At 34.6% G+C, this 19,210-nt stretch overlaps 2 protein-coding genes across 2 annotated transcripts; both read left to right on the top strand.

Annotated features, from left to right (window-relative positions):
* Positions 1-61: 61 nt before the first annotated feature.
* On the top strand, positions 62-1,909 carry EAF01_001350 (uncharacterized protein; the record flags this gene model as incomplete). Its single annotated transcript, XM_038909600.1, has 1 exon — positions 62-1,909. One exon carries the CDS (start codon positions 62-64, stop codon positions 1,907-1,909), a length of 1,848 nt encoding a protein of 615 aa, XP_038774412.1.
* A 12,070-nt stretch (positions 1,910-13,979) lies between these two features.
* Positions 13,980-18,793, top strand: EAF01_001349 (uncharacterized protein; the record flags this gene model as incomplete). Its single annotated transcript, XM_038909599.1, has 11 exons — positions 13,980-16,616; positions 16,680-16,694; positions 16,751-16,885; positions 16,947-17,042; positions 17,107-17,335; positions 17,404-17,454; positions 17,519-17,799; positions 17,857-18,216; positions 18,273-18,383; positions 18,455-18,560; positions 18,609-18,793. 11 exons carry the CDS (start codon positions 13,980-13,982, stop codon positions 18,791-18,793), a joined length of 4,206 nt encoding a protein of 1,401 aa, XP_038774411.1.
* Between the last annotated feature and the right edge of the window lie 417 nt (positions 18,794-19,210).

Raw genomic sequence — 19,210 nt, 5'->3', positions numbered from 1 at the left:
ATTTGCCCAAGAGAAGACCAATTGGAAAGAGACCACCTCGTTGAGAGGATCTGCAAGTCCGATGACTCGATTTTCTCCTCTGGTTCTTCGCAGATATCTCCTTGGGGGCCAAATCAATTCGACGGGTTGTCTTCGTCATAGAGCTATTGGTAATAATCATTTACCTTCCATTTACGCCTCCAGATCTCGGGCAAGACAAGAATTACATACCAACACAGAATCGGCCTCTTCCTCCTCCACGAATCACAGCATTCAAAATTCATTCAAAGCTGCGCGGAAACAGCCAAAAGATGAAGGGACGGGACGAAATACAAATTCGGAAAAGTTACAAAGTCTCGATGAATGGGAATTAACGGTAGGAATCGAAATACACGCACAATTAAATACTGAACGAAAACTTTTCTCATACGCTGCCTCGTCTTTTAACGATACGCCCAATACACATGTCGCATATTTCGATGTAGCCTTACCGGGCTCTATGCCCATATTTCAAAAAGAAACTCTCATACCTGCTATTCGAGGCGCATTGGCTTTGAATTGCAATATTCAACGAACGAGTCGATTTGATCGCAAACATTATTTTCATTGGGATCAACCTGCGGGCTATCAAATTACACAATATTACGAACCTTTTGCGAAAGATGGATATATTACATTATATGCGCACGATGGAATTGCCAAGGAAGATGGAGATGAAATTCGCATAGGAATCAAACAAGTACAAATGGAACAAGATACGGCAAAGACTATCTCACAACCTGGGGATATACATTTGTTGGATTTCAATCGTGTGGGTTTACCATTGATTGAAATTATTTCTCTGCCACAGATACATCATCCAAGTACAGCGGCTGCATTTGTCCGAAAGGTACAAATGTTGTTAAACTCAGTTGATGCTTGTGTTTTGGGTATGCAATCTGGTGGATTGAGAGCAGATGTAAATGTTTCTGTAAAGAGAAGATCAGAGGAAAGTTCCGGGTTTGAATATGCAGGTGTTCAAGGGCTTGGGCAAAGAACAGAGATCAAAAATTTAAGTAGTTTCAAATCTATTGAAGATGCTATCATTGCCGAACGTGATAGACAAATTTCGGTTCTGGAAGAAGGTGGGGTTATTGAAGGAGAAACTCGTGGATACGCAATTGGAAGTACAGAGACACGAAGACTTCGAGGGAAAGAAGGAGAGGTGGATTATAGATACATGCCAGATCCAGATCTAGCCCCGGTGATTATCGATGAAGCACTTACACAACATCTTGGTGCTACACTCGGCGTCTTACCCGATGAAGAATTGGCAATACTCGAGTCGGAATACGGTATCACGGTAAAAGATGCTATTGATTTAGTGTCTTTAAATGAAGGAGGACGAGTGGAATATTTCCGTAATGTAGTAGATGTGTTAACATTATTGAATCCTCATGAACCGCAAACGAAACTGGGGAAATGGGCAAGCAATTGGGTTTTACATGAATTAGGTGCACTCATCTCGGATTATGGAGAAGAGGAAAACCCACTCAGATTTACGGGTTATGGAGAGTGTATGATTTCACATTCTCAGATGGCTCATTTGATTCATTATCTTAATGAGGAGAGAATTACGGGGAAAACGGCGAAGACAGTTTTGAAGGTTTTGTTTGAGACTGGACAGGTGGGGGAGGAGAAATCGGTAGAGGAAATTATTGAGGGGGAGAATTTGTGGTTAAGGAAGATGGAGAGAAGTGAATATGAAGAATTGGCGAAGAGAATTTGTGAAGAGGAGAAGAAAACTGTCAAGGAGATTTTGCAGGGGAAGGAGGGGAAGATTAATTTTTTGTTGGGGAAGATGATGAGGGGGGATAGGGAGGGGAGGGTTCAGCCGGTTGTTGCGAGGGAGGTTTTGAGGGGGGTGGTGGAGGGGTTTAGGGATGGGTAGGGGTGGGGTTGTAAAGGGTAGGGGGAAGGGGGTTGGATGGGGTTAGATGATTGAATGATTGGAATGAAATTATACATTTATCCTTGTTTATTGTTGGTGATTGAAATAATGTTTTGCTTATTTTCGTGTCGTTTCATTTCCATTCCACTTCTCATTTTCTTTCTCTTCCTTTCGCCTCTCTTCATTCTGTTGCCACATCTCCTTCCTCATTACATTGGCTGTCAGAATTACCACAAATAGTACCCAGGTGACGAGGCTGGGCTAGACTATATACTCGATTTCATAACTAGCTTTCAAAACATGACTTTTCTATACTTTATTAAAAACATTTAAATATTATATTTTTATTATTCATTTTATAATAACTTTATTAATTTAATATTGTTGGGACAGGGATTATGTAACTATGTTAGTATTGATGCTAGTGTTTTTCAATATTATAGTAATATGTTTTATAGCCCTAGCTTTTAGAATCTTAAGTAATATAATAATAATATGAATTATAATACTATATTAACTTTACTATCTTTATAATAATATTAATACTAATTAATAACATTATAGATTAGGAGCCTAATACTTTAATTTTAATCATAATATATGGTTTAAATGTTACGGGAGCTGCCTCTAGGGTCACGTGGAAGTGTCTAGAGATCTCTCGAGGTGGTTTAGACTAGACTTCAAGTAGGAATTCAATAAGGTTGTAACTGGTTGCAATTCTCGTAACTATAGTAATGAAACTAATGATTGTTCTTGAGCACGAAGCTCTACACTGTAATGAAACCCATTCCTTTATATAGACCTTCGTTCTCTGTGCTCAGTCGGATCACAAATGATCCCTCTGATCCGATCAACTGGATCACTAATGATCCCTCTGATCCGGTTACCTAAGCGTCGGGGTCACGTGACGTCTATTGTGGCAGACCATCGTAACATTAAATTAAGATTAATATTTCTTTAAAAAGACATAAATTCTTATATTATTTCAATATAATTTGATATTTATCTTTATATAAATAAGAGTGATTAATAATATGGCAATAAATTTTATATTAACTTTAATTTATATCTTGTTCTTTATTATAATATATATTAAAGAGTAGGAATTAGTAGTATTCAACTCAAACTTAATATTATACTCTTTAAACTCAAACTTTGCTATATCTTAATAAAATTAATATCTTACTATCTACTTATTATCCATCAAATATGACAGGATTATTCGCAAATTCTCTTACATTTCAGGAATATTATATCGAAAATATTGAGTATTCAGCCCTAAAACAATTCAACAATATTAAATCTATTAAATCCATTATTAAATTTCTAATTCCATTAGAGATTACATTTAATAATTATAAATTAATGGTGAATAAATAAAAAGATTATCCTTTTAATATTAATTATATAAATAAAAAGAAAATATGAGATTTCTATAAATATAAATTATATAAATATAAATTCAATAACTTTTATAATAAGGAATTGTAATTAAATTATATTACAAATTTTAAGAACTTTAAATTAGAGTATTTTCTATCTACTGAAATACAATTGTTATATAAGTTATAATATAAACTTTGTACATATAAATTATTTGTCATAAAACATACCATCTGTTTAAAGTAAACGATTGATAAGGTATTAATCAATATATAATTCATAATATTCTAATAATAATTAGATCCTGAGATTATAAATACTCTTAAAAAAAAAGGATTTCAATTTCAATTATTAAGTATATTTGAAAGAATTATAAAAGGATTGAAAGTACTACTAACTATCTCTAAAATAATTAAAACAAAAGATTTAATTAGATAAGCTATTTATAATTAAGATAGATTTCTATAACTTTTAAGCACTAAGTCGGGTACCCTACTTTCGGGCCATCCCCCTTTTGGGCCACTTTTTACACCAAAAATGGAATTTTTAACTTTCTTATTTATGGATAAAATTAACTGAAAATTTATATATATATAATTTAGATCATTTTTAGCTTACCTTGAAAATTTCAGATTTTTAGGAATTTTCTGTATTGAGATCTAGAGCTTCAAAATATCGATTTTTAAATTTGTATGAGAATCACATATAAATTTAAAAAATTTATAAAATCTTTAATAACTTTTTAATAAAAATTATTAAAAATAAACTATAAAATTTTATTATAAATTTATAACATTTTTATTTTGAAGGATTCAGAAAAAAAAGAAAATTTCCTATAAATAGATATTTAAAAGAATACCCTCAAAATTATAGGGATTATTTATACTATTTCAAACTTACTATATACTATATCTCTATATTTATTAATTTTTTTTTATATTTTTTTTTTTATATATAGATTTAAGTTCAAAACTTTCAAAAAAATATATAGTTTTCTTTTAATAATTGTTATTAAAAAGTTATTAAAGATTTTATAAAAGTTTCAAATTTGTATATGATTCTTATACAAATTAAAAAATCGATATTTTAAAGCTTTAAATCTCAATACAGAAAATTCCTAAAATTTTCAAATTTTCAAAATAAGCTTAAAATAACTTAAATTATATATATTCAAATTTTTATTATATTAGATTATATATTAATAGAGATATTAATAGGCTAAAAAAGCGATTTTTAGTGTAAAAGGGTGGCCCAAAACAGAGGTCGCCTGAAAGTAGAGTGGTCGACTTATATTTGAATCATTAAACACCAATTTATATCAATATAATAATAAGAATAAAGATATCAAGAAATATAAATCATATATCCCTTTTTTATTCAAATTACTATTATGATAGTAAACACTAATAATTTGAGATTATACTATTAATCTTTATTAATAAATAATTATAATTAACTTATTATTTATGAAAGTGTTGAGATCACTTAGGGGGGGGGGGAGTCGTTAACTCAAATCATCATATATAGTACTATATAGTCTATATAAAATGAATAATATAAATTAAGATGATCTAGAATAAGATATAATTCTTTTTAATATATATATAATAAAAAGAATTATATGATTCGTTTAAGTATATAATTATATATTTCGATATAAATAGAATTTCTATTTATAATAAAAATCTGGAATATATAATATAAAAAGCGAATTGTATTAACTAAATCCTTTAAAATCTAAAATCAATCTAATTAAAAATCATTTCTCCTTTTTATCTTTTTTATTTTATAATTAAGTTAAAAAAGGTAAGAAAAGAATAAATTGAATTGAAAGTTGTATATAAATAAGGAAGAGCTTTATTTGTTAAGGTGGAGTGATTGAAGGGGAGGATGTTGAATTGATTTGATTAGGTGGGGGTATTTATATTTAATTGAATTTAAAAGAATTGAGAGTGGAGGGGGTTTAATTATTATATAAAAATGAATAGAAGTAAGTTATTCTTTTATTTCTTTATAAAACTTAAAATATAAGAGATTGAATTTTCTTAATAAGGGAATAATAATTTAAAGTTTGTAAGGCTTCAATTTAGTATATCTTTTAAAAATATAAATAAAAACTAAATTTATATAGAATTTCTTAAAGTTATTTTGTTAAATAACTATTTGTATTATAATAAGCTTTTTAATTTTATAATCTTTTTCTTTTACTTTTTTGATTTAGATGGATTAGATTTATTGAAGATAATAAATAAGTCTTTTTCTTAATTTAATAGTTATATAAAAGAGGATGTTTTATATTATAAAATGAAAAAGGAGGGTTTAATAAAAGGTTTTTAATGAAAAGAGAGTGGTGAAATGATTCTTTTTATATAAAAAAGGAGGTTTTAAATTCGAAAAGTATATTGAGTTTTGAGTAGGATATAATAAATGCGAATTGAACTATTGATTTATTGAATTTTATAAATATAGTAGTCTAATTTATAAATCAATTAATCCGTTCAATTCTAAAGAAATCAATTATAGTTAGAAATCCCTTTTTAGTATATTGATTAAAGAAAATAATATAAAGAATATAGTATTCTAGTCCTTTATATAAATCATATATAAACATAATCTAGTACAATCTTATTCATCTTTTTGAAGAATATCTCATCAAATTGTTACGGGAGCTGCCTCTAGGGTCACGTGGAAGTGTCTAGAGATCTCTCGAGGTGGTTTAGACTAGACTTCAAGTAGGAATTCAATAAGGTTGGTAACTGGTTGCAATTCTCGTAACTATAGTAATGAAACTAATGATTGTTCTTGAGCACGAAGCTCTACATTGTAATGAAATCCCATTCCCTTATATAGACCTTCGTACTGTACTGGAGCGTTCAGGACCTAGAGAGGTCCTGGACCTTTGGTCTGTATGGACCTACATTCCGTTATGCCTGTCATGCAGGGTCCATCACGTGCTAAGAGTCATGTGACGCGGTACCGAGGATGGACCGGCGTAACACAAATGACCTAAATTATCCTTTTTATTTTCATACAAATACCTTTATATAAAACCTTAGAAAGTAATCTAATTTATAAATATCTTTAATAAAAAGGTAAACACTAATTAATATTAAAATCACTTGAGAAAAGAGAATTATTAACTCAAATCATTATATACAGCACTATATAGCCTATATAAAATGAATAATATAAATTGAGATAATTTAGAATAAGGTATGATTCTTTTCAATATATATATAGTGGGAAGAATCATGTGATTCGCTTAAGCATGTGATCATACGTTCCGACAAATATATTGATTAATATTTTATATCCTCTCATGTCTTAGTTATTGAGTACGAATTGATTTATTTTATAAGATGAATAAATAAGGTGAGTATGTATATATGTATATATGTATATATGTACACCTTTATCTTTATAAATAGTAATCTCCTCGAGTATACCTCTTATTTTATTCCTTTCTATTTAGATACTAATATAAATTATTTATCTAAATAGGTATTTATATTTACAACATCATCTCAGAATCAATCGAGTCGGAATATAATAGGTGAAGAAGAGAATCTTATATAGGATAATCTTAATACTTAGTATTTAACTAGTAGTATTTTTGATTAGTATGTATTAAGTAAGAATATAGTAGGACGAGAACAAGAGGAAGTAACCTCTAGGCTTCGATCTTCTTTCTTTTAAAGGCATATCAAAGACATATATATGGATTTATTAATAGAAAGAAAAGTTTTAATAAAAAGAAAGAAATTCGAAAGAATTTTAGTAACTAAAAGGAAAAGCTTAAGGAGAAGAAATACTCAAGGAATCTAGAAATCACGACTAATATATTAGAATATAAAGAATAGATAAATCTTATATAAGAGATTAAATGAGATATATTATAAAAGAAAATAGTGAGAAAAAAAAGAAGCAAATAAAGATATAATTATCATAAAGTAATAATAAATAATAGTAGGATTATATAAAAAGAAGAAGTAATATGTAATAATATAATAATAAAGAAAAAGAGTAAAATTCTATAATATCTTGAAGAATATTTATATTAAATATATTATTAACTTATAGATTGAAAATGAAATATTGTATTAATCGTTTTTGAAAGTATTAATATCATGGACTATATATATAATCGATATAATAAAACCTTATAATAGACTTAAATGAGCTTTAAAAGGAAATAGGTTTTATTATTTTTTCTCATCTACTTTATATCATTAGATACACTTAGGCATATCGCATAGTCAGTGTAGCTTAGCTATAGATAGACTGAATCGATTATGAATTTATTACTATTACTATTGAGTAAGGTATTTGAGGTATTCAACATGATTGGTGTTGTGGTTGCTTGGGTGGTGTAATCTTGTACTTGTGGGGTTGGGGTTAGTTGTGATTTGTGATTTGTTTATCATGTAGTAGGTATTAGTAAGTGGGATTTTGAATTTTAGGGGGTTATAGGGTTGTAGGGAACTTGGGATCAGAGATTGGGGATTGGGGATTGGGGATTGAAGGATGAGAATGAGGATTGGGGGATGAGAAGTGGGAATTGGAATCGATCGGAGGAGTAGATATATCCCAAGTAGATGGGACCCGAGCGATGAGACTCTAGAGCTGCCTTGCTTACCGCGCGCTTAGGTGCGGTTGATCAGGGTTGGATATGGGTTGGGGTTGGGGTTGGGGTTGTGATTTGTTGGGGATTCCAAGGTTGGACTTGGTTTGAATTGAATTGGATTGGATTGGATTGGATTGAATTGGATTGGATTTAGTGTGGTATAATGTGTCTTAATATTATAGAGCTTGGAGTAGATGAGAGATGAGAAATGAATGTTGATATAAATGTAAGTTTTGAGGCTAGCGTTAATCTAGGGTTCGAGTTTAGATGAGTATTAGGATTTTTTAAGCTTTGGATTTGAATTAGTTCTCGGTTCGTGTGGTTTGATTTTGGTTTGGTTCGATTTTCTCAATCTCAAGTATACTTCAACTGAAAAGATGTGATAGAATTGATAGACTGGATGATTTAAAGAGATTGTTTAGTTAGACTTTTCATTGCTGAGGGGTTGAGAAATGAAATGGATGTTGTTTTATTATGTCATGAGATGTTGATTGGAGTTGGCATATTGGGATGGCGGAGTTTGATAGATTGGGATTGGATTGGATCGGATGGGGTTGTGTCGGGTATAATAGAAGGAGATGAGTAGATATTACGATTTAGGTTGATTGAGTGTGTTTATCCTTTCTTTTCTACTTTGATTTTCTTTTTGATAGTGGTTTATTGGCTCTGGATTTGTATGATTGTATGGTTCTGTATGTGATAAGTCTGGATTATATCATATCTACTTACATAGATATATCAAGTGATTTATATGTAATTTAAATGTGAATATCTATCTCTTCTGAAATATGAAATTCTTGAGATCTATTTTTTGGCTCTATTATAGAATTCATTAGGTTAGGTGTATATCGTCTTTTCTGAAATATAAAGTTTTTCGGTTCTTTTTCAAAATACATCTAGATGTATATAGTCAAGTGTTAGTTCATGAGCCCGTTTTCTTCAAGAGTACGGCACAATTGGATTAGATCGAAAAGGAACAACTACTACAGATCTGACCAAACTCGTTTAAGGTTGAGAATCAGGTCAAGTGGTCGATTTGTAGGCTTTGTGTAAGGTTTTGAAGGATGAAGAAGTGTTAAGCCACGGTTTGGTTAGGGTTGCGTCATGAAAACAAGGAGAAGTAATAGACACTAGACCGGGACGGAACCATGACGGAAATCGGGACCATGACGGGACTAGGGCGGTGTATCTTATGTATGAGATGTTATGCTCTGACCTCATACTCATTGTTCGCAGTTTGTGGTAGGGCTGGCTGGTTTGATTTAAGTAAGTAAGTAAGTATGTATGTATGTCAGTGAGCAGGCCAGATGGGAGGTGAGATAAGATGAGATGAGATGAAAGTGAAACAAAGGTAGCTAGGTCTCGATCGAATCATCTGTTTGTTTGTTTATTTGATATCGATCTATATGGAGTCAAACTCCATCTTGGTAGAGGGGTATTAGATGAGAGATAGCTTTTATTTCATATCTTGATTTACATTTAGATTTTAAGTCATACTCATGGTTTTATGGGGATGGGAGTGGGATGCTATTGGATAGGTACTTTGGGTATGTTGGTATATTTTCTAATCGAGCTTTGAGGTTTGGGTTGGGTTTGTTTTAGGTGTTTCGTCGGAAGGGGAGTGGGGTAGAATCTAGAATTCGGGCAGGATAATGGTTGGGGCTGTAGATGGATGGATATGTAGAGAAAGAAGAGGTGTGAAGATTTGGGTGGGAGACCTGGGACCTGGGACCTAGGACTTTATTCCTTTGACCATTTAATCATTTATTTGTTCGTTTATTTCTCTTTTATTACTCTTCTTTTGTCTCTTGGAATTGTACGTTTTGCTATAAAATTCTACTCTTTATTTACTTTTGTATATATTTGATATCCAAACCCTTCATTTGTTACATTTCATTTCATTTCACACGTTTCAAATAGTATTTCACTCACACCTTTCATCCTCATCGTCCCTAAGATAGAAATCCACTTCCAAACTCTTTCTTCATCACAATCATCATCATCACCATCTGCTCCCTCCCTTCCTCCCTTTAACTCATCTCTCCCTCAAACCCCAAAATTAATGCTCGAATCCCTCACCTCCTCTCTCACAACCTTCCTCCCAGACTTCCCAGATCTCCTCTCAATCTTCTATCTCGATCTCCTATTCCTTATTCTCTATTTCTGTTTTTGGCAACGCTAGATAGATAACCTGAGTTTTTCATCTTTGTCTTCTATTTTTGGAACTAGATTGAAAGGCTGAGTGCTTAGATATATTCTTGATTGATATTCTTGGATAGCTTTTTTTTTCTTCTCTTTTTTTATCGCGCTGGGGAATCATTGAAGAATAGTAAAGTGGATAAGTGGTTAAGTACTTAGGAGAAGAAGAAAGAAAAGAAGAATTAGAAGAGATGTTTCTCCGCTACTGCGTATATGTCGCTTTGACGCTTTATTTGCGGTTTCTTTAGTTGGATGGATGTTTCTCCTTTTCTGAATTTTTAGCGGGGGACGTCTTCTGTTGGTCATCTAATTACCATCAATTACGGATCTCACTCCCTCCCAGTTTAAATACTGGTTTTTGGACTTGGAGTTTCTTCATCGACTTGTTATTTTGAAGCTATTTTACAGCTATTTTATAGCTGTTTTCTCGGTTATTTCTGATTTCCTATTTCGTATTGCTTAATTTTTCTCGGTTGCAGGCAAGCGATTGGATTAGATATGTATTTTTGAGATAGCTGGCGATCGTAGATTCGGATTTCAGGGGGGTGTTTTCTGTAGTGTAGGCAATAGTATTTCTCGTAATTCGTATACGGGTTAGTTTAATTATGCGTATCGATTTTTTTCGAAATATATATATACATGATATGAAATTCAATACTGCTAATAAGATACAAAAATACGAATCTCTAATTGATATAGAATAAACCGAAATATATGAGTATAAGATTATCTTTAGATTTCAATGATATTAAATCCTATATTCAATCGAATTATTATTAATTGATGATAAATTATTAGTATTATTGAATATTATAATATTTTTAATGTCTTTAAATATAAATATCAATATTATATTATTTTCATAAATTTGAATGTTTTGAGAGTATTTTTTTTATGTAATGTACTTTACTTTCTTTATTCAATAATAGAATTTTATAAAAATTGAAAAATATAATATTTAAATATATTAGCATTCTAAATCTCAAACTTTTTATTAGTATAAAAGTTATTATAAAAATAGTTTTTTTGTAATGAAAATTATGACAATTTTGAAGAATTTTGAAATATAATAGAAATATTTATATTAAAATTAGATTTTAAAATTTGAAATTTTTATCTTCTGTTAATTTTTTAGTTTTTTTTTTGAAAAGAAATTGATTAGTTATTAAAATACAAATTTTTAAAAACAATTAATTTTGATATATTTTGAAATGATTCATTTAATAATAAACCAAATTAGACTTTATTAAGATTAGTTTTTATTTTTAATATTTTTATTTTATTTTTAGGTTTATATATTTTAGTTTTACTATATATCTTTATACATACTCATTTAAGTAATATATACAACAATAAGTTTGTATTTCTTCAATATAAATTATCTATTATATTAAAAGCTTTATACGCGCCATCGTTTTACTATAGTATACTATTGCCTACATTGGTTTTTTGATATGTTGTTTTTCTTCATATTTCATATTACTTTATTTACTCTCGCTACTTGAATGTCAGATCATTTATTTTCTATTCTTCTGTATTCTTCTCTTCTTTTTCCTCCCGTCACCGTCCCATCTTATCTCAAACACTCTCACATTTCTCAAGTTATCATACTTATCATACTCATCTCACTTTATCCTCTTATTCTCCTTGCCTCCTTCTCTTACCCTATTTCTTCCTTTTTATACACATTCCCAAACTATTTCGTCCATTACATTTACCCCATCTATTCTCTCTCACCCTTAATTTCCCCTTCCACTCCCCTAAAGCATCTCAAAACCAATCCGCACAATTTGATTCGCTAACTTATATTTACTGCTTAGATTCCGATACTAAATTCTTCAAAGGTTCAAATTTCTAGACCTGTTGTCTCATACAATCAACAAAACCTAGCTAGCTAGCCGGCATATTATCATTCTAGTCTTCATACTAAAATAATCATCATGATACCAATGATAATAATACTTTACCGATTCAATCAATAGTTCGAAGTAGTATGTGAAATCTTACAATGATGATTCATTTCGCTTCTATCAAAATCTCTTCGCTTAGGTGAAAAGAAGGGGGTAATGATTAGATCGTTTTGAGCATGGATTATAATACTTTATTAAAACCTTATCTAATATAACACTAAGTAACTACATCTAAAAGCTTAGAATTCTAATAAACGATCATATGGAGTTTTTTTACTGTGTATTATTACTCTTTTTGAATATCTAAACGCAATTGAATAACCCTAGACATCAGGCGAATAGAGTACACTTAGCGAGAAAGCTAGCCTCTAGGCATAAGGATTGATTTTTCCTCTGTAAAGCTAGCTCTCTTGATTTAACCTATTATCGATAATCAGGACCTAAAAAGTAGGTACTGCGTCATCTGTAACAATAATCATTCACTAGGTCGAGTAGATTGATTTGAACTGATAGGTGGTCGTGAGTTGATGAGATTGATCGGTCTCGGTGGGCGAGGGAGGGGGTTTGCCTTGTTTCGTTGCTGGGTTTTTGATGTAAATTGTTTCATACACTTGTCAATGAGAAGGCTCTAGTAGAGGTCGTAATCTATGATTATTTCAGATCCATACTGCTCGAGGATTTCAGCTCCTAACACCAATCTGGAGCGGCTTGATGCAACAACTCATACATTTTCTATTGATGCAGATATCGACCATCAAGGTCAATGCTCGCAATGACCGTGGAAATGACACGCTGTAGAATTTGCCACTACCATACGGGATCCGAGTGTCGTGTATACAGACGTTACATCGGGTGGAGAGGGAAGTGGCGATTCAAAAGGGGGTTCTTTTCATAGATTGGCTGGCCAAGTGAGTCAGGTATGAAGAGATCGTCTTCTGTGCCGTTTTCATGGTAAACACAATACAACTCTTTTTCTACATGTAGTATTCAGCCGTCTCTTCATTTGTGCGGGTATCTTCCACGTAGTCGTGGCGTGTACTGTACACCGGGATATGAAAAAGCTGAGACACTACAGAATATAGAACAGCAATCACCAAAATGTATTAACCATGCAAGTTTCAATATCTTGTCATTCTATAGGTACAGGAAATTTTCAGTTCGGGTTCGGTATTAGAATATTGATTCGTTGAAGCGATGTCGAATATAAAACGAGGTGATGATAAACTAGCAGGCTACTACTAGCTCCTGCCCCAGCTGCAGTATCCACAACTAATCATCCTTAGAGAGACCATGTTCAACTACCGCTTATATGGGTTATTTCCCCACTTCAGTTCCCAAAGTGTTCATTTGATTATTTGCTACTATCATCGAGAACTGCACTAGAGGTTGTTCTACCCGGCATCTTTCCCGAGGCTTCATGTTCGCTCGAAGAATTCTTTTAGCATTTGTAGTAGTAGTACTGATTCAACAATCGATTCAATCTATCTATAGCTAATGCTAAGTTGACTACGGGATGCGCCTACGGGTGTTCAGCATTTGTATCAATCCAAATTCTCATCAGTTATTCAAAAATTTCAGACTTTCATGCTTTGTATTATAGGATTTCAAAGACTATCTGAAAGAAGAACCATCCGAAGCACCTACTCCCGCTGAGGCTGATGGGTGTAGATAGAGTGGCGAGTGGGGCGCTGAGTGGGGGACACTCGAAGGTCTACGACCATATATTCTTGGTACATTGGTTCTTCCGTCTGCATGGAGCCAGGGTAAGCTCAGCTCATGCGTATCCTGCCAAATATGGAAATTCCTTCGCAACAAATTCCCATAATGACTTGATGGCGAGTGTGAACCACATATAATGATACGACATTGTTTAAAATTAATTTCTGAACTTCTGTTTCTCATCAAAGCATTTTATTCCTGATGGTTGTGCTCCATAAGGACACTTCGAATTATTATGGAAGCCATAACTACATCACATGACGACGATTTGTCCAAATCAGAGCCCACTCAGGGAAACAGCAACAATGCCTTTCCCGAATTAATCGTCAGTCTTTCCTCAGACCCAGGTGGTTCCATAGCGGATCTTCTCGTAAAGACGATGAAAGAAAACGACCTCAATGAACTGAGAAGACTTTTAAACTCCAAGGTTGATTTGCTTGCGATACCTATAACTACAAAAGTCATACATGATGATAGTGAGATATTCCTCGACCTCGCCTTGATTCAATGGGCTGCGGGGTTTAGTAAACCTTCAATCATCAATCTTCTTTTAGAATATGGCGCTAAAGTGGACGAGAAGATTCCTATGATTGGCGGAACCGCACTGCATCTAGCATCTCGATATGGTTCTAAAAACAACATAGATGTACTCCTTTCTCAAAAGCTGGATATAAACCAAAAAGATCTTGATGGAAGAACTCCATTACATTTGGCATCATTATATGACAGAGAGGAGAATGTGGAGTATCTTCTGGACACAGGCGCCGACTATAGCCAGCTTGACAATTATAACAATATGGCAATTCATTATGCTGCTTCGTTTGGCGAGCTTGAAATTCTCAAAAATCTTTACAGACGAGGTTCACTTAGATATATCAATGAGTCAAATTTTTATCACAATGCACCACTGCATCTAGCAAGTATATATGGCCATGTCAATGCTGTAAAATGGCTTGTAGGAAAGGGAGCAGCAATTAATCAGCCAGGAATAGGAGGAGACACTCCGTTGCACCTAGCCACTGCCAGGGGTCATGTCGAAATTGTCAGGGAACTTTTGAACAACGAGGCGGATATTCACAAAAGGAATGAAAGTTCCTATTCCCCAATTCTAATCGCGTCTGAAAATGGTCATATAAAGATCTTCATGGAACTAAAAACATCAGGTGCATTTCTCTCGGATATAGGCGCGCGAGATAATGGTACTTGCTACCACAGAGTCATATCGTGTTCCCAGGAATTTTCACGCGACCACAACACCATCATAGACCGTTTGGTAGGTGAAGGTGTAGATATCAACCAACTGAATGCTCATGGCTATTCACCTTTATTTCTTGCATGTATAAAGCAAAAGCTCGAACATGCCCAGTGCCTCCTGAAGTATGGTGCCAACGTCAACCAAATGGGGCCTCGAAAAAATCTGACTCCTTTGATGGAGGCTTGCTGTCTTCCTGCCGGTGGCATAGTCGAATTGCTCCTGCGGCATAATGCTGATACAGCAATAGAGAGCAGTCATGGGATGACTGCCTTTGCTTACGCCGTCTCCCACAATCATCTTGCACACGTCAAGCTTCTTATACAGAATAATGCCAACGTCACATGTCCTGATCATCGAGGGATCACACCTCTTCACATTGCCGTTTTGTACGAAAAGAATATTGATATTGCGCTCGAAATTCTGGCTGCGAAACAATACTACCCCGAGAGTCCATCCGCGGAATACTCTTACATTAAAAGCACTTTTGAGATTCGTGAAATCGAGATGGGATTACTACAAGGCTTTAAAAACTCCAAGTATGAGACACTGGAGCAGCTTCACATCATCATGTATTGGGCAGTCTCTAATGGCGCAAAAGATTTGGCTAACCGGTGCATTGATAATGATCGACGAGTACTGCGCTGGACCAGAGAAGGAGCTACATGGCTTCACATAAGCGCTAAAAGTGGTATGGTCGAAATTGCACAACTCCTCTTAGGAGAAATGACGATGCTATCAGACGCACCGGATCAGCCATTAGGGTGGGCGGCAGTTGCTTTGATCATACAGCAAAATAGTCGAGGGGACTCGCCATTGGCTATAGCCATTGGAAAAGGGCATGATCAAGTAGAGGACTTGTTTTGGTCCCAAATCGAACAACTTCGAATCACCGAAAAAAGATTGATGAAGTCTTATCCAGATATTGCAGCTCAGATTCTCGAGTTTCTAGCTCGACATGAAGAGCCCGGGAATGAAGAGATACTCAAAGAATTTTTGAGGTCCGATGATAAGAGCAATGCCAGAGACTCGGAAGTTTTTACAGCTCTCCAGTGGGCAGTTTGTCGATCCAAGGCAGTGATTGTATGGTGGTTGTTGTCGAAGGGCGGTTACTCGTCTGACAAGATCAACAGCGCCTTGAAGCTTGTTGTTGAAAATACAGACAAACAATCTAAAACCATAAAGGAATTGCTCCGGGATCCTCCGCCAACTCTCGATCATGTCTCAAATCCGAACAAGAAGCATAAGCGCAAGTTTACAAAGTCCGCAAATAGCATTCGTTTCAAGAAATATCAGGGGAGCATTGTTGATATTCTTCCTGGTGCAGAACCAAAACGTATTAAATATGCCCCCTCAAGTGTTCAAGACCTGATTTACGATATTGGCCCAGAGAATATAATGAGAGAAGCCGGAGATTTAAGTCAGCGCCATTTAGCGTTACTGAAGGAGACCCAAAAGAAAGATTGCGGGCATTTCTCAAACAGGATTGGTGTTCAGACGAAAGACTCTCCGAGTCTGGATTCAACTTCACCCCAACATGAAGAACTTGGTAATGAGGAACCTTCAAGCAGCAGCCTGCGTGAGTTTGATCTTCGCTGGATTCATCTTCCTGTTAACGAGGTAAGACTTTCTGAATTTGCATGTGCGTTGAGTTTTGGAGCGACGCTGATAAATGATTGATAGTTGCATCTAATGCGAGTGAGTCTTATCATGATTCCATTCTTGCCACAGAAACCTGATAATATTCTTCTTAGGACCTTGTAAGTCGGCTATCAAGTGATTCGGGAAGATCTGAGAGAGAACATATGGCTATTATGAAACACTTCAACAAAAGCTGGACAGAGCTGGCTGCAGGCGCAGAACGTTATTACATGAAACCCCAATTTGTGGTATGCAATAAAGAATCAAAGTTAAGATAGAGATGAGAGCTTACCATCTTTGCATTTAAAGCGCAAGCAGGAAGCTAGCCATTACCATTCAATCAATGATCTTGATGGCGAGCAAGCACCAAGAGAAATCACCGCCGGCGCTTGCGCGGCACTTTACGTAGGCGGCTGCCCAATTTTCTGCTTGGATAGAAATGTAAGATACTGACCATTTTCCATTAAAGATGCCATATTTAGACATAGGGACCTTTCCTGGCAAAGGGGATAAGTCTTCAACGACTGAATCTCCCGCTGTGCTTGACGAGTCTATCAACGAGCGTAACTCGAGAGCCGTTAAACATTTGCCGATGACTCTCGACCAATATTACTATCCAACGATTGAAGATACTTCAAAAAGAGATAATGATCAAGTGCTGTCAAAATTCTTGCAAAAGAAATCGGGACAATCTAAAGGTACCGCCGCATTCTTGTCGAAAATAAGTATGGAAAAATCGATTTAGTTTGAAGCTAACACTTACTAGACAAAAAAATACTCATGGTAAACCAGCTTTGGATTTGGATTATCGACAAAAGTATTTTGAAAAATTCCGAATTGCAATTACAAACAAGCGTGTGATTCAGCTGACCTTGCTTCAGAAACCATCATTACGGCCACGACTCAAAAATTCGATAAATCTTCCAAGGAAAAAAATAGCGAAGCAGACCGAGAACCTCCAGAGAGCCTCCTCCAGAATGCATTGGATAACATACTTCACGGCGAGACCAAAAGTCAATTTGAACGGACAAGAACAGTCGATTCCCTGATGGAGCTTCTTCTTGGTGTTGCATCAGGGCTCTTCATAAAACGATTTGTCCCTGTTTCTGATCAAATCTACAAGGGGCCGATTGAAATATTTCGAGAGTCAATTAGAGATGTGGTATGTTACTGTACTCAGATGAAATTGCCCAATCTTCAAACTAATAAATTTGATTAGGCTGAGAAAGAATCTTCGCTTTTCCAAGAATTTCTTGAAGGTCTCCAGGAAGCAAAGCCTCGGGGACCAGAGCAAAAGAAAAGACAGCCTTCCAGTGAAGAGTCTGACTCCAAGTCATCGGATAGACCAATTCCTTTAAATCGCTATCATGTTATTTCATCTGAAACCGAACTTCTCAACATGATACGAGATATCCGTGACGAGCTTCATATGCTCAGATCTCTAGCGGAGGACCAAGAAATTGTTTGGAAGCAGGCCTTTGCTTCCAGTGACCTCATGCACTTCAAGGCTTACACTCCCACTAATGTCAAGAAAGATCTGGATGATATGCTTTCTGAAGCAGATAAAACAGAGGGTTATGTAAGTGGGATACAAAAGATAACATAAGTTGAATTTTTAGCTGACATAAAACAAAGATCAACACTCTGCTCGACCTACGACAAGCGGAATTCGGCAGATTACAAGCATACGATTCAGCCAGGCAGTCCAACAGTATCTTCATATTTACTATCATGACCATTGTATTTGTGAGTCTTGGTTGACCATCATTAGAGAGATGTGAATACTAGCAAAGCTAATGACTATCCTTTAAACTCAGCTTCCTCTCTCATTCTTAACGTCTCTCTTCGCGCTAAACGTATCCGATTTTCCCCACGAAGGGGACAACGTGCAATATAAGGCGCGGTGGATATTTCCTATCATCTGCGAGTATTCCTGAGACCGAGAAATTCAATAGCTGACATGATGATTAGTTGGTGTCACCGCACTTGTCTCTGTTCCCGCTACCATCTTCGCGTGGAAAGTCAACGCCATTTCTAGCTTTCGACCACGAAATAATATTGCCAGTCAAAGTTCGAAGCATACTGATGCTATAAAGGGAGCTTTGAGTAGAGTAAGAAGGAGAGGTAGGAAACAGCATGATATCGAGGCAAAATAATGGGAAGTGGGCATGATATATACGCATAAGCTGGGAAACATATTGATGGAATTTTTTTTAAACATATAAACGAATTCTCATTTTCATTTGCCCGAAATTCCGAATTGTAACGGTTAAAATATATACACGAACACATTTTCCTCCTGGATTGAGTGTACCCACTGCTGCTTTCTTTCAAATGGACTAGCGATGTATGCACTTGCGATGACTGTAATAACATCAAGTAGCTTGACTAGCAAGAGAATGCTGCATTATATATATGAGCGGCAATTCCACCATTCCCAATAAAGCACGATTTTCGCGATGATTTCATTTGATTTCGGGGAGATCAGCAAGTATTGGGCAGGAAAGATGTGTCAGCGCGGACGACAAATCTTCTCCGGAAAAGTTTCTGATACAGAGGAGGGCAACTGTTGT

This window comes from Botrytis porri (assembly GCF_014898465.1).
Source record: "Botrytis porri strain MUCL 3234 chromosome Unknown BPOR_002, whole genome shotgun sequence".
NCBI classification, from domain to species: domain Eukaryota; kingdom Fungi; phylum Ascomycota; class Leotiomycetes; order Helotiales; family Sclerotiniaceae; genus Botrytis; species Botrytis porri.
Note: the sequence above shows the minus strand (reverse complement) of the source record. Positions and strands in the feature narration are given on the sequence as shown.